The sequence below is a fragment of the Embiotoca jacksoni genome, unplaced genomic scaffold (genome assembly GCF_022577435.1).
Source record: "Embiotoca jacksoni isolate LCO1_2020_lvr unplaced genomic scaffold, fEmbJac1.0.p SCAF_87, whole genome shotgun sequence".
Lineage (NCBI taxonomy): Eukaryota > Metazoa > Chordata > Actinopteri > Embiotocidae > Embiotoca > Embiotoca jacksoni.
Window position 1 is genome coordinate 625670 of NW_027185444.1, and position 15025 is coordinate 640694.

Here is a 15025-nt window from a genome sequence, read left to right on the forward strand (position 1 = left end):
AATAGATTAGATTGATTTAACTTGTACTCACATAAAATGCCTTAAAAGTTAACTTTGCTTCTTGCTGTGCATTTTTGTCTGTCCAGAAAGAGAGCACTTTTAGGAACCTTTAAAAAATACTCTGTATTTCAGCAAATTAATAGGCTTGTTAACACACAGTTCACATAAACTGTGACCGCTTGTTCCTGCAAAGAGACTGCATTTTGAGAAAAGTCCGCCTGCTCCCCTGTGGGAGATAAATAGTTCCAGAGTCTGGCATTTCTAAAACTCTGCACTGATTGGTCAGGCGACCTCTGATGCAGGGGCTCAGCCCATTCAGCCCTGGCTGAGGGAAGTGTTTTTTTTTTTTGTTTTGTTTTTATAGCCTTAACTTCCTTCAAACGTCCACATTCATATTGTACCCACTTGCAACACTTTGGTTCTTCTCTTTTGGTGAGAATGAGTTATCCACTGGTGATTCTGCTCTGTGTGGGACTACTGCACCAGACTGCAAGGGCCGTCTTCATGGATAAACTCGCAGACGACAAGATTTGTGGAGATGCAGAGTGCTCATGTAAGTCAGAGCATTGGAGATAAGCAAGATACAGTGTGTAGAATGCACTCTGAAAACTATCCTATATCAAAGTCATGCAATATAATGCACGTTTTCGACAGCATTTTAAAATAGTAGATGTTAATATGTCCCTTTCCTCTCTTGTTTTATGGTATTTATTAGATGTTCTCTCAATGGCCACAGCCTTGGATGACTTCATAGCTCCTGACTGCAGATTTATCAACCTCAGGAAGGGTCAGATGGTTTATGTGTATTCTAAACTCATACCACCGGAGGGCAGTGGAGTCTTCTGGTCTGGGAGTGTATGTGCACAGTATTTGTTGCATGTTATTAAGTCGCACTGCACACTTAGAATCACTTACAAAAAGGCACAGAGGATTTTCAACAGCTGTGACAAACAAACTAATTTCACTCTATATGAAATGGAACAAGCATTTAATTATTTAAAGGTCAAATGCATAAAACATATACAGCGTCGTGCTTGTTAGAGGCTATCTTATTTTCATTGGCAGGTTTACGGTGCGCGGTATGTGGACCAGATGGGAATCATTGGATACTTCCCTGCAACTGTGGTCAAGGAGACACAGAAGTTTACTGAAGACGCAGTTAAGATGCAAACAACCGTGAGTATATTGGTCGAAGTGGAATACTTTATATTCATTTTATAGAGTTGTAGGTGGTGGTCCACATTATGTTTTGCCTTTCTTGCAGGACATGGACTTCTACTGTGCCTGAGGCACGGCAGACTGAGGCCTAAGCCCTTCTTTATTTTATAACTCTGGCTTTTATAGAACAGTAGGTCTTTCTTCTGCCGAGCCGGTCTCAGACTAAAGTCCAATTACGTCCTTCGCTTCAGCTTGAAAGAAAAACCTGGACTCTCATCCCTTTGTATAGCTCCAACACACCTGCTGTGCAGTCAGCTATGTGTTGCTTGAGATATTTTTGCTCAATAAATCTTTTTTCTTCCATGTCCACGCCAAAATGCTGCTTTTATTATTATTATTATTATTATTTTTTTTTTTTTTACTTTTCAGGATTGGGTAATCACAATTCCTACTAGTAACCAGGAATTGCTACAACTAGAAGGTAGCTGCTGTACAGATCTTCTCCTGTTCATAAACATATAAAATATTCTGTTTTGTTTACAGTAAACACTGGAGCTTGATGAAAGCACTTGCAAATGACAAGAAAGCGTGAACCACACTTTGGTGTAAAACTATTGACCTCTATCCTGAATATCCGTGTCCTGTCCATCATTTTTGGAACCCACACGAGCCTATCGCCACCTACAGGTGAAGTGTTCAACCCTGAAGTGGTTATTGGGGATTTTCTCCTGTTTGTGACGTCTTGTTTTTATTTTACCTGTCATCTCAACCGAGTCAGCGAGCTACTTGCTAGATAACTGTTGACAGGAGAAGGTTTTTTTTTTTTCCAAGAGGAGTCGACCTCAACCACCCTTCACAGGAAGTGGCCCCCACTTCAGCAACATCAACAAGTGAAGACGTTTCAGGAAGAAGTTGCTCCAGGTTTGTGAAATCCGCACCACGTCCATGTGATTGGCCTTATGTATTGATGCAGGCTAGCTGGCTAACGTTAGCTGCGTTTAATAACATAACCTGACATATTAAACTATCCAAAGTAAATAACTGTTACAAAGGTTCAGAGCACGAAAGTTACCTGTCTGTGCTCTGCAGCGTCCTGTGCGTCCATCGTCACTGGTTTATTATTCTTCTCTGTTAATATATTCCTTGTTTTGATCAACCAACGAATACAATTTTTTTTTTTTTTTTTTTAAAACAGCAGTTTGTTTTAGACTGTTGCACTGAATTTGTTCAAAAAAATAAATACAGAGGTCTGACCTTACATGTATTACATACAGTGGGTACGGAAAGTATTCAGACCCCTTTAAATTTTTCACTCTTTGTTTCATTGCAGCCATTTGCTAAAATCAAAAAAGTTCATTTTATTTCTCATTAATGTACACTCAGCACCCCATCTTGACAGAAAAAAACAGAAATGTAGAAATTTGTGCAAATTTATTAAAAAAGAAAAACTGAAATATCACATGGTCATAAGTATTCAGACCCTTTGCTCAGTATTGAGTAGAAGCACCCTTTTGAGCCATGAGTCTTCTTGGGAATGATGCAACAAGCTTTTCACACCTGGATTTGGGGATCCTCTGCCATTCTTCCTTGCAGATCATCTCCAGTTCCGTCAGGTTGGATGGTGAACGTTGGTGGACAGCCATTTTCAGGTCTCTCCAGAGATGCTCAATTGGGTTTAGGTCAGGGCTCTGGCTGGGCCAGTCAAGAATGGTCACAGAGTTGTTCCGAAGCCACTCCTTTGTTATTTTAGCTGTGTGCTTAGGGTCATTGTCTTGTTGGAAGGTGAACCTTCGGCCCAGTCTGAGGTCCAGAGCACTCTGGAAGAGGTTTTCTTCCAGGATATCTCTATACTTGGCCGCATTCATCTTTCCTTCAATTGCAACCAGTCGTCCTGTCCCTGCAGCTGAAAAAAAAAACCATAGCATGATGCTGTCACCACCATGTTTCACTGTTGGGATTGTATTGGGCAGGTGATGAGCAGTGCCTGGTTTTCTTCACACATACCGCTTAGAATTAACGCCAAAAAGTTCAATCTTGGTCTCATCAGACCAGAGAATCCTATTTCTCATAGTCTGGGAGTCCTTCATGTGTTTTTTGGCAAACTCTATGCGGGCTTTCATATGTCTTGCAGTGAGGAGAGGCTTCCATCGGGCCACTCTGCCATAAAGCCCCGACTGGTGGAACTTTCTCCCATCTCCCTACTGCATCTCTGGAGCTCAGCCACAGTGATCTTTGGGTTCTTCTTTACCTCTCTCACCAAGGCTCTTCTCCCACGATTGCTCAGTTTGGCTGGACGGCCAGGTCGAGGAAGAGTTCTGGTCGTCCCAAACTTCTTCCATTTAAGGATTATGGAGGCCACTGTGCTCTTAGGAACCTTGAGTGCTGCAGAAATTATTTCGTAACCTTGGCCAGATCTGTGCCTTGCCACAATTCTGTCTCTGAGCTCCTTGGACAGTTCCTTCGACCTCATGATTCTCATTTGCTCTGACATGCACTGTGAGCTGTAAGGTCTTATATAGACAGGTGTGTGCCTTTCCTAATCAAGTCCAATCAGTTTAATTAAACACAGCTGGACTCCAATGAAGGAGTAGAACCATCTCAAGGAGGATCAGAAGAAATGGACAGCATGTGAGTTAAATATGAGTGTCACAGCAAAGGGTCTGAATACTTATGACCATGTGATATTTCAGTTTTTCTTTTTTAATAAATTTGCACAAATTTCTACATTTCTGTTTTTTTCTGTCAAGATGGGGTGCTGAGTGTACATTAATGAGAAATAAAATGAACTTTTTTGATTTTAGCAAATGGCTGCAATGAAACAAAGAGTGACAAATTTAAAGGGGTCTGAATACTTTCCGTACCCACTGTATGTAATACATGTAAGGTCAGACCTCTTTGAAAGCTTACAAAGGCTGCTTGTTGCCACTTGGGATTTTATGACCAGTCGAGCTTTTGTTAGGGTATTTTTTTCATAAAGTATTGCACACACAACCCAAAAGTGCTAAAATGATGTGATATGAATGATCACTTCCCCAAAGAGATTACATCTGTCTGTCTCAAACACACACACACACACACACACACACACACACACACACCCATACATACACGGAGCTTCCAAAGAACAATCGTGATTAAACGTGGCCTGACGTATTGTCACCGTTAAGACTCTTCCCAAAAGATGATCCAAATCTCTTTTTGATTGGTTTTGAATAATCTGTATCTTTTCTCTCTCTGCATCACAGCACCCACCCAGATATGCTGGTGAATCTGAGGTCCCAATCAAATCGTCCTTATTTAAAACAGTGGACTATCAAACGTTTAATTTCCATAAAGTAAGACGCAGTGATTTAGTTATTCTTCTTGAGAGCTGAAGTTTCATTTCCTTGCTATCTCCGGAAGTCATGAATGCTGAATGCATTGATTTTTGAGGTCTCTGCAAACAGGTAATTTTTCATTAGTTTAGGTCGGCCTGACCTGAGGCGTTCTTAGAAAGGTATGCTTACAAGTTTAGGAAATGGAGCTGTCACACACGCGATCAATCTCCCCCTTTCTCCGCATAGATCAATACAAATGTGGTTCAGATGTGCTTCCACAAAATGTCACTCAGGAAAAACCTACCCGGGGCATGTCTGAGGGTCCTGGCAAAGCAGGGACAATTTCAGGAGAGGAAAATGAAATATTTCCAGAGGCATTTTTGATAATAATTTCCGTTCAGACAAATAGCCCCTTTCTCAATATGTCGTCATATTGGACTGAGATTGGAATCATTACACATTATCCACAAATGAGCTGAATTCAGTGGTTGTTACTAACAATTGTCCCAAACACGTGAAAAGCTCAGGATCGTTTTTAGCCGATTACCAGTTGAATATGTAAGAGTGCGTGGGCCTATGCAAATCCTCAAAATTCAGAAATCGCAGCAAGTTAAGTCAATCTTCCGCCAGACAGCTGTAGCTTTAGGGTGTTTCCATGGTGACAGGCAGGGATACTGTGACAGAAGAGATTGATGTTTGTGTACGTCTGTTTCCTCTGTGTGAGCGCAGCTGCCAAACGCAGCCTACAGTAGATTGTTTTGCTTTTTGTTTTTCCATCCGGTGTCACAGCCACACCTCTACAGGCAGCAGCACAGCACCCTGCAGCTGAGAAATCAACAGCTTCAGGTCTGGTTAGCATCTGAGTGTGACATTTTAGACTCGGGAAAACATGATTCCTTTTTTTTTTTTTTTACATCTCCAAAAAAGTCATGCCTGGCCTGTCTGTGTAAATACAGCAAGTTATAATACACGGAAGGATTTTTTCTTTTCTTTTTTTCCAAAGATGAGGCAATTATAAAAAGAGAGAGAAATATAGTCAGCAAAAGATCCTTTCACAAACATTTGTGTGGGAGAAGTTCCTGGGCAAACAAAACACTCCAGAGCACTGCACTTAAAAGAATAACTCAGTCTCGTCTGGCTTTGAAAAATGACCCTAAACCTTAGACTGAAGAGGACTGAGGTGAGAGTAAAATAAATACAAAATTGAGAAGGAGAACATTTGAAGCGCAAACATGCTGTATATCTCTGAGGCCATGGGATGACTCAGGGTGAATGTTTTTGATTGAAGCAGCTCATTTCTTTCTGTTGGCAAACAACTGGCTTTGTGCCCCTGAGAAAAAGATATTTACTCAGGACAATGGCAGACAGAAAACGAATTTGCTATTCTCCAGTGTGGTGAAAGACCCTATGTACATATGCACGACTAGAGGCAAAATCTGTCTTAATCGGTAGTGTCTTCTAGGTGCTTGAATGATGGGGTTTGTCGGCACAAATATTCCTCAAGAATGTCAGAAAATGCCAGCTCACTGCTTGTTTGAACTAATCAATCAATCAGTCAGCCCAAATCAATCACTGCTGAAGCCTGGGGATCAGTGGTGTCCTTCTCACCTGATTAATATCCTCTATGTTTCAAAATGCATTTGTCAGTCTTGTTTTGTGTCACGAGTGTGTGCCTACCAGCAGGCTGTGTCATCGGTGCCGCTGCCATATTTCAACGATAATGGCAGTGATTCATTGAGAAGAAAAGTGCAGCTTCAACAATATTCTTTCTCTTTCTAGCCACGTGTTCTCCCTGTTATATCTCTGACTCATATAATTGCACAAGCTAGTGTAATTCCCCCCATATTCTCTGTCACAAAACCGCACAAAGAAGCCATTGATTTAATTTCTTGTGTGTTCAACCCTCCGAACAGCTCAGCACTCCGTTGTGTCTACTATTTGATGTGCACAGCTCTTTTCTGATGGAAGAAAAGAAGTCATTTGAGAACTTGCATTTTGAGAAAGAAAGAGGAACAATAGATTAACATTGAAACAAGTCACATTTCCCAGTGATCCACGTGTTCATTGTATAAAACCTTTTTAAGTAAATGAATGCGCATACATCTTCCAGTGAACTGCCTTAATGTCTCTTAGAAAGTGTGTGTGAGGATCGGCTCTGAGGGCGGAGAGGAGGAAAACAGCTAAATGAGTTTAAGAGAGGTATGGATTTTTTTTGTTTTTTTTGTTCCACCTTTCTTCCTCAACTCAATGGTCACTGCCACACCTGAATAAACTCAAGTGAGCAAGACAAGGCTCCCCTCACCTTTTACATCTGAGAGGACTTCCTTCCATACTTTATTTGCCTCTGTTTTGCCTGCCACCATGGTTACCAAAGAGATTTACCGAAAGGTAACTGTATGCACGTGTTTGACAGTGGGAGTGGTGTTTTCAGCAGTGTGTCAGAAGCTTATCAACCATGATCCGAGAGATGCCTTATGTAAAGCAGCCATCTGTATTTGGCTAATGAAATTCTTCTAGGTCATAATGCTGAAAGAAAAAGACAGGAAACGAATGGTACCGGGAGGAAATTAGGTGTATTAGCCTGTCATTTTTAACAAATGTAACTCAAGAGACCAGACCTTGTTCTGAGACAGTTTTGACACATTAGTTATAAAAGTAATCAATGATACAAATGTAATTAAAGTCCAGCACGTAATAAATAAATGATGTGAATGGTGTGAACAGGTTGAATACTAACCAATCATCAATGAATGATTAAAGGTTTATCCTTATCCGAGACTTCTCCCATTAATAATCAGCTTGTTGCACTGCGTTTGCGTGACACAAATATTTCTTTGGCCACTCCGTCATTATGGAAATGCTATCCCTAAAAAAGTGATAATGCAGCAAAGCATACTGTATATCTCATTAAGTACTCAAAAGTTTGCGGTTTCAAAATAAGGTGTCTGTGTGCTTTCCCCACACAAGCCTGTATGTAAATATTGGATATTTGTCAGGTGGCTAGAAACAATCCCAAATACAACCCCCCTCCCCTTCCCCCCATCTTTCTGATGTCAGATTTGCCCTTTTGTTTGAATGTGAGCGTGCATGATTCAGTCCTCTTTAGAATCTCTCGATTATGAACATGTTTCCTGTAAACATGTCTGAGTTTTGCAAAGTCTTGAAAAGTTATTTTGTATCCAGTAGCTGAAAGCAGCAAAGCCATCCTCTATTTATTCCTTTTGTTATAGAAGTCAAATTGTGACTTGGAGGTCACAGATATTTCACAGTCTTGTCTTTTTATTTCCTTGTAAATAATGCATGTGTTTCAGTAACACATGACAGGAGGTCCTCTGAGGTTGTCTGCTGTGTTTGATGCGTACTTCCCATGGCATTGCATTTAAAAAAAAAGAAAAAGAAACAAGTCCCTAACATCTCAACAGAAGCATACTTTTGAATGTGATAATAGCATGACTTTTTTTTTTTTTTAATTTTATGATTTACCTGCAAACATCAGAAAAACTATTTAGCAGACACAATGCTTTAGTTCCCGCTTATATGTTGTTAAGGACACTTAGAACTGAATGTTTTCTTGTAAAGTGGGTCCATTTTGTCCTGTGGAGCATCCCTGCATCAGGCTTACAGATTAATTGGAGTAAAGAAAAAAAAAAAAAAAAGAGGCTAACATTTGCTATATTTCTAGCGAGGAAAGCTTCCATCAGAAATCTTCGAATGTTTTTCTCTTTTTTTTGCACAAGCCTCTGAGCTATGAATAGCCATAGAGTGTTTGTCATGACAACCAATTACCCATTACAAAAGCAGCAAGACTAAGTAAGGCAATTAAGCAGTGAAATAAAAGTGTGTGTTGCAGTGTGTTTCCACTCGCAGACGTATGGGTCTGATGGAAGCAAATGTTCTCGTGTGGAGTTTTATGCAACATTTGTGATGTTGTTCTGTGCTTTCTGTGCTTTCCAGACATCTTAAACTGTATTGCCGACAAAATTATAATTGTTTTCTGTCATGTGTTTTTTACTATAGTGATCAATATCACACAGCAATATTGTTTAATTAAGCAGTAATATTTTATAAGAAATAGGCAGTGTTATACACAGCAAGCTGGAAAAATAGCCCTAAGTTGGTCATTACTCTGAGATCAGGATTATGAACACATATATTAACTTGAAATTTAATAGGTATTTCCAAAAAATAACAATAAACAGACAAACATTTTATTCTGTCGAGGTATATAGCTCAGCTGTCAGTAAAGAGGAGTGACTTGAACACAGAGCGATTATTTATGGTTGGATTTTTAGGTACAGCAGCTCTCATTTTGACTGTCGAATCTTGATGTGGTGTGTCGGCGTACCGCATTAGGCTGTGGTTCATCTATTAGTTTTCATCCAGTTTCATTCAAGTTCCATATCTCAGTCTTGCAGCCACCCAAAGGTTGTTGCCAGAGAGTAACATGACTGTCAGTGATAAAATATAATTAAAAAAAAAAAAAAAAACCCTGCTGTATTAGAACTTCTCATTATGAGGGGAAACTGGTCATGTACTGCTCCATTTGCTGAATGTCAAATCATAGCAAATAGTGTGGTCTAAACTGAGCACATGCACATGCACACATTAGCATTATTAGTTATGGGGGTTATCTGCGTCACCACATGTACAGTAACGTGAGAGGTTCTGGGCACTAGGTGACAAGTAAGTGTCAGAATACAGTGTGTCAGAACAAAATTACACCCTGCTTTGTGTGAGCCACCTGCCTCTGAGTCTTTACAGGTAGGCAGGCTGTCCTAGAGAGCCTGCAGGCAGTTTATAGAGGACCCAGGTTTGTTAAGCTTAATGGTCCTTGTATTGATTGGCTGGGATATCCTCGCAAATCGCAGGGGTGGAATGAACAATGAGATTCTCATTGAGGATCTCTAAATGCATTTCAGCTTGTAGTTTTATTGACCCTCCTGGAGCAGCCAGTGCAGGTTTTATTTACACACTTTGCTCACAGCCTGTTTTTACAATGAGATGGTGGATCTGTGAAGAAGGTGTTGGAAGGAAGCATTGCTCATCATCCGCTGCACAGTCGACTGGTTTTAATGAGGGGAACGGCTTTTAATCATTTAGATAAAATACGGTACAGTGATTATGGCTAGTGAGGTTGTGAAGTCGAAACAATTAAACCATATTCAAATGAATTACCTTTACTCGAATAAATACATGAGGCTGCACAGAATAAATTAATCAGCACAGGGCATAACTGCTAATTAGCTGCGCTGACTTTACAGTCACTGGACACAATGGCCGGCATATCGCTTAGCCGCTGTCAACTCAGTGCAGTTACGGAGCTACAAAGGGACTGTGGCCATCACTAATCTCAGGCTGGCTCAAAAGGTGCAGGTTCTCACATCTGTGCTAAGAGTCCAATGAGAGGTGTCAATCTACATGTTTCCATGAGAGTCGCTGCTGTAACTTACGTGTGTGCTGCTTACACACGAAGCACATTATCAGAAAGAAAGCGCCTTCTCAGTTTAATGACATGGAAAAATATGCGTATCCACACGTATAATGCTCATGCACGTAAAATCGATTTTTTTTTTTTATTATTACACAGCTTCCCTGCATCTATTGTAACCTTTGTTCCCAGTAACTGATGCTTAAGTATGATCATGTCAATATCTTTGTGATTTTTACTCCTTGTCACCCGTTTCGTTCATTCCTTCCTGTCTATTTGTTTGTCTTATTAGAGGATAACATCAGAACTTTTAGCATTGCTAAAATAGCTAAAGCAAATCATAAACCACTAATTGTTTGTGGCCTAGCCATGTTTACCCTTTGTCCTATGTCCTATGTGACCTATGAAAAATATCCATTGTTTGCTTTCTTAATGGACAACGCTCTTTGGCTGCAAGCACATCGGACGGTGCTGGAAAGAGGCTTGGAAACCTCTGAGTTACCATTACCATTAGCCCTAATGTCCTTTTAAAATGGAAAGAGCATCAGAGCCCACACACAGAGACTGCTGGATATGTTGTTTTAATGATTCAACCTCTTTGTCATCATATCCTGCTAAGGTCACTTGGCCTGTCCCCTTCCTGTAGTCACAGACACACTAGAAATGAGCTTCTTAGAAAAACAGGCGCATTTCTGAAGATGATGGGCTGAGGTTGAGTATTTTACACTCTATACCTAATAGTTCTTGTGGTTTGTTTTTTTTAGCTGTGTCATCATAATACAATCTCTTAATCTCATATTTCGATTCTTGACGTAATAAGAATATGAAATGTCTGTTTGGAGGATGCTCACGCACATCATTTCTAATGCCTGTTACCTAAGAGAGGCAGATTGGAAGAATGACCTTGCTCTGTATTCAATTTTCATGTTAGTCTGTTTTTTTTTTTTGTTTTTTTTTGCACACGTATGTCTGAATTGAGGACATGCAGCTCAGCAGGGCTTATGACAGCGATTTTAGTTAAAGTGTGATTATTTCCTGTTGTGCCTCAAAGGTCAGGGTGTCTCATCAGCCTCTCTCAAAACGCTTGCAATGTCGGGGATTGTCAAACGTCACAGCCTGGCTTAAGCTGATAATTACTCACACATCAGATTGGAGGTAGCTGACATTGCTGACGACTTAATGAGCGAAATAAAATGGGAAAGTTGGCAGTGCTATGAGTAGCTGAGGACTAGGTCCAGCTCAGGAGGCTTGATTAGAAAAAATTAACTTTCAAGTAATGTTTTTCACAGTGTCCAATCAAAATCATCAGCAACAAATGCGTTAGAGGTATTTGATTCTGGCATGTTGGGGGCACTCAGCATGATACACAAGTAATGGCAATTAAAGCACTGCAGTCATGACAGCAACATCATTTCTGACTACATGCAGGGCATGAACATTTGTCTCAGTGATGAGGATTGCGCATCTACAAATTTACTGTAAACTCTCAATCACCCACTGATATAATTTAGCTGATTACTGTTGTGTTTTTGACAAATCATCCCATTATGTGGCACAGAGCATTGGCTGCTGGCAAATGGGCTTGGCTCAAAATACAACGCCAACAATGTTTTCTGCTTTTCTACCTAAAAGTTAAGGTCAGTGGCAATTTGCCAATGTTACACTGACAATCAAATTATTGCAGCTCAGGGCTATTAGCGGCAAAGCAGAAACCCAAAGACCTTTTGGAAGACGATACCTTGGTAGTATGAGCAGATTGCAAAAAGTTCATGAGAAATTCAGTTTCGGATGTCAAACTAACGCAAGAAAATACTGCAATCTTAAAACATGTTAGAGACACGGCAAACTGAAAAATATACTATTTCCATCAGTGAAAGTGAATTTGCTAATTGATCAAATCAAACTGAATGTTTTCTCTCTCTCTCTCTCTCTCTCTCTCTCTCTCAAATGTGATTCATCTGTAACACTAATTTGCATGTCCTTTTATTCCCTCCTAGGTGGTGCATTCATTAGGCAGCACAGAATACTCACCTCAAAATAAGTAATACACAGAGGGAAATAATTATTGTGATTATGCATAATCTTTGCTCGCACAGTTGTTTTTCTTTTCCAATTAAACTGAATTTACATTCGGTGTATGCTCTGCATATCAAAGCAGGTGGTACCTTTGGTCTTCCACTGTTGTTTGAGAGGAAAGCTGCATGGGCTGCTACAGGCTGTATTGTTTTTCCAGTCTGGGAAAACTCCACTGATATAACAGGACATTTCTCCCCCCCCCCCCCCCCCCCCATATTTATGCTGAGGCTTAAGGCAAACCTAACGAGTTCATGTTTAGTTTCTTCAAGGATTTATGGAAGAATCTGCTTAGAGAAAAGAAATTACAGTGGTTTTTCATTTATGGAAAGGAAAGCTATTTCATAGTTTATCTTTCCAGCTGGTGAATAAAACATAATGTAGCTGGGGAAATAACACCACAATTAGTTGCATTTCTTTCAGAATATAAAAGATGCAAAGACAGAATGATGAGACTGATAAGTCATAGTAGCTAATGCATGGGATAGATGTGATTTTGATTTCATGTTTATTGGTAACTTAATGTGAATTATTGTTGTTAGTCACGTGGTTTTCCGGTCAGTGGACATTAAACATTACACATAGTGCTTAGTGATAACACAATTTGATGTACAATTTGTTTTTGGTGGGTATGAAAAGGCTGATTTCATATTGTGGAAGTAATGTTTTAGTGTAAGGTATGCCCTTATGGGGCCTATCATCAATATTCAAAACAAAAAAACAACATTGTTCAATTGGCCGACACGTTCAGGATGTTTACTGACCAACAAAAATGTAATTGTATAAAAAGGTAACAAATCTGAGACCACGGCAAATTTGACTTGTTTCTTTTGTGGTATTGGCTTGAAATAAAATGCGTATTATTTCGACAAAGTAACTTTGATGGCAGAGCACACCAAATTTTCTCAGCATGAAAGAGGATGTCACACTTTGCTTGGCTGCAGTTTACTGTCGGAGGAAGCCTGGTGCTCGCTAGCTAACATTATCCTACTGCGAGTTGTCATGCCGAAGTTGCCAATACAATTAGATTAAAATAGTCTGTTAACAATTTATATATTCACAAGAATAAAGACAGCACGATAATAAGTTATGTGTTGCAGTACTGGAAAGTAGTGCTGCTGTTGCCTCACAGGACATTGCTAAAGAACCTGATGCTTGACAGTCAGTAAGAGCTTAATTTAAATAAATGTGCCCCAATCACCTTATAATGTTTGTTTACTGTTGTTTCAGTGGCACTTTTTTTTTTTTTTTTTTTAAATGCTCATTTGTGGCTGCTGTAAAAAAATATTATTTCAACATAAATTTAGCAAACTTTCTGACCAATAACTCAGGGTTTAATGAAGTCAGCAGCCAGCTTGCGAAAATTTAACGCAAAGGCAGCAGCTAGTTTACGGAGCTTGAAGCAGCTGTTTCTCTCAGGAGTCACTGACAACCAAAAAAACAGAGCTTAAGGGAAACGAGATTGGACTTCCATTCGCCAGGTAAACAGAAACATAACTCCAATACAAATATTGCTTCGTGCCAACAATGTGCGAACAAGTTAACCATACCAACAACTGCCCAGAAAATGTGTAAATGGATGTTCAAACATGACAGCTTATGTTAGCCCTGGAAAACAGATTAAGTGCAAAATAAAAAATAAAACATAAACATGGATGCTTTCACTGCAATAGACGGGTGTAGCATTAGTGTTATTGCATGTATTTTTTTTTTTTTTTTTACACTGGTCCATTTAGATAGAGTTAGCGTTAAAGTGTTACAGTACTTCATGGTTTATAGTATGCACAACATTGGCTCAAGGCTGAGCAGAAGCAACGGCAAGAATATCAATAGCGCCCATAATGCCGCCCCACGGAGAGAAAAATCCAAACATCACAGCAGCGTAGTGCTGGACCTCGCGAATGAAAGCTGTGAGTCGTGTTAACTCATATTACCTGTATCCCGGAGGACAGAACAGTCCTTTCCCGAGACTCGCTCAGACCCGCAGGGGGGGATGTAAACAGCACTTACGTTGCAACATGAGTATTTTAGGAGCTGAAGGAGAGAGGAAATGTTAAATGATATACTTCTTTGCAGTAGAAAGACAGCGGGAGAGGAAGAAATTGGACAGACTGATACAAAAGCTGGGGATGAGTGAGAATGTGTTTGAGTGATGAGTTTGAGTTAATCTTCGGTGCCGAGTTGTGTGGCCCGTGACAAATCGAGCTGGGGTTTCCACCCGAGCTGGCCGTGCTGTCCGCCACGCCTCACAGCACATCAGGCCCAACATAACCTCGTGTTGTCCCTCTGCTTCCTGCTATCCGACTCTCCGGCTGCCGCGATGGAAGTAATGGATCTGTACAACACAGCGTTAAAGCCAAATCTGCTCGGAGAGTAGCGGCAATTAAATCTTACTTCCACAGTGAATTACTGAGTATCAGATTCAGGAGACTTTACATCTCCTGACGCAAACATACCAAATTTAACATCTAATATGTATTCACAGATGACATCCTGGTTTCCACATCTGGTGCATGTGATTCAACCAAAGAATCACTTAACTATCTGCTCTCGTGTCCAGAAGACCACAGGTGAAGTCAAATTGAGTGATCTAAATCGAGACGCCGAGGTAGTGATATGTGATTACTTGTCATCCCTCTGCCATTGTGACGACCAGTGTCGTCCGTAGGTTTTGATATCTGTCCACCTGTGAAGGCCTGTCATCTTATCTCACAGAGCCAGAAGCAGGCAGGAGCTTCCTATGTTATAGGCAGAGTGGAGCGAAGAGACAGAGCGAATGAAACTGTCGGATGTGGAGCTCCTGACACTATCCGCACTGCAATCAATGCGGATATGGTAACCACCATCCCACACACTCACTCATGGACATGCCGTCTCACAACACTGGCTGGCACTGATGGAGCAGTAGAGTACAGAACTGCCTATGAAATGACAGCTTAACTACACGGAGGGATAAGAAAGGCCTTTAGCTTTTGTCTTTTTTATCTGCCTCTCTCTGTGGGGCTCTTAATTTCTGGAGCACTAATAGAGAAGAACAATGTAAAAGTCT

The 15025-nt window shown here is 40.4% G+C and overlaps 1 protein-coding gene across 1 annotated transcript; it reads left to right on the forward strand.

Annotated features, from left to right (window-relative positions):
• The first annotated feature begins 358 nt into the window (after positions 1 to 358).
• On the forward strand, positions 359 to 1523 carry LOC138192497 (otoraplin-like). Its single transcript, XM_069139929.1, has 4 exons — positions 359 to 553; positions 716 to 855; positions 1066 to 1176; positions 1265 to 1523. The coding sequence occupies exons 1-4, from the start codon at positions 439 to 441 to the stop codon at positions 1286 to 1288; spliced, it is 390 nt and encodes a 129-aa protein (XP_068996030.1). The 5' UTR covers positions 359 to 438; the 3' UTR covers positions 1289 to 1523.
• The last annotated feature ends 13502 nt before the right edge of the window (positions 1524 to 15025 follow it).

What these genes read in the sequence shown, in the direction of transcription:
- LOC138192497 (XM_069139929.1), top strand. Translation starts at nt 439, where the DNA reads ATGAGTTATCCACTGGTGATTCTGCTCTGTGTGGGACTACTGCACCAG. An exon ending in TGGAGATGCAGAGTGCTCAT is followed by an intron (nt 554 to 715) that starts GTAAGTCAGAGC and finishes GGTATTTATTAG; the next exon opens with ATGTTCTCTCAATGGCCACA. An exon ending in GAGTCTTCTGGTCTGGGAGT is followed by an intron (nt 856 to 1,065) that starts GTATGTGCACAG and finishes TTTCATTGGCAG; the next exon opens with GTTTACGGTGCGCGGTATGT.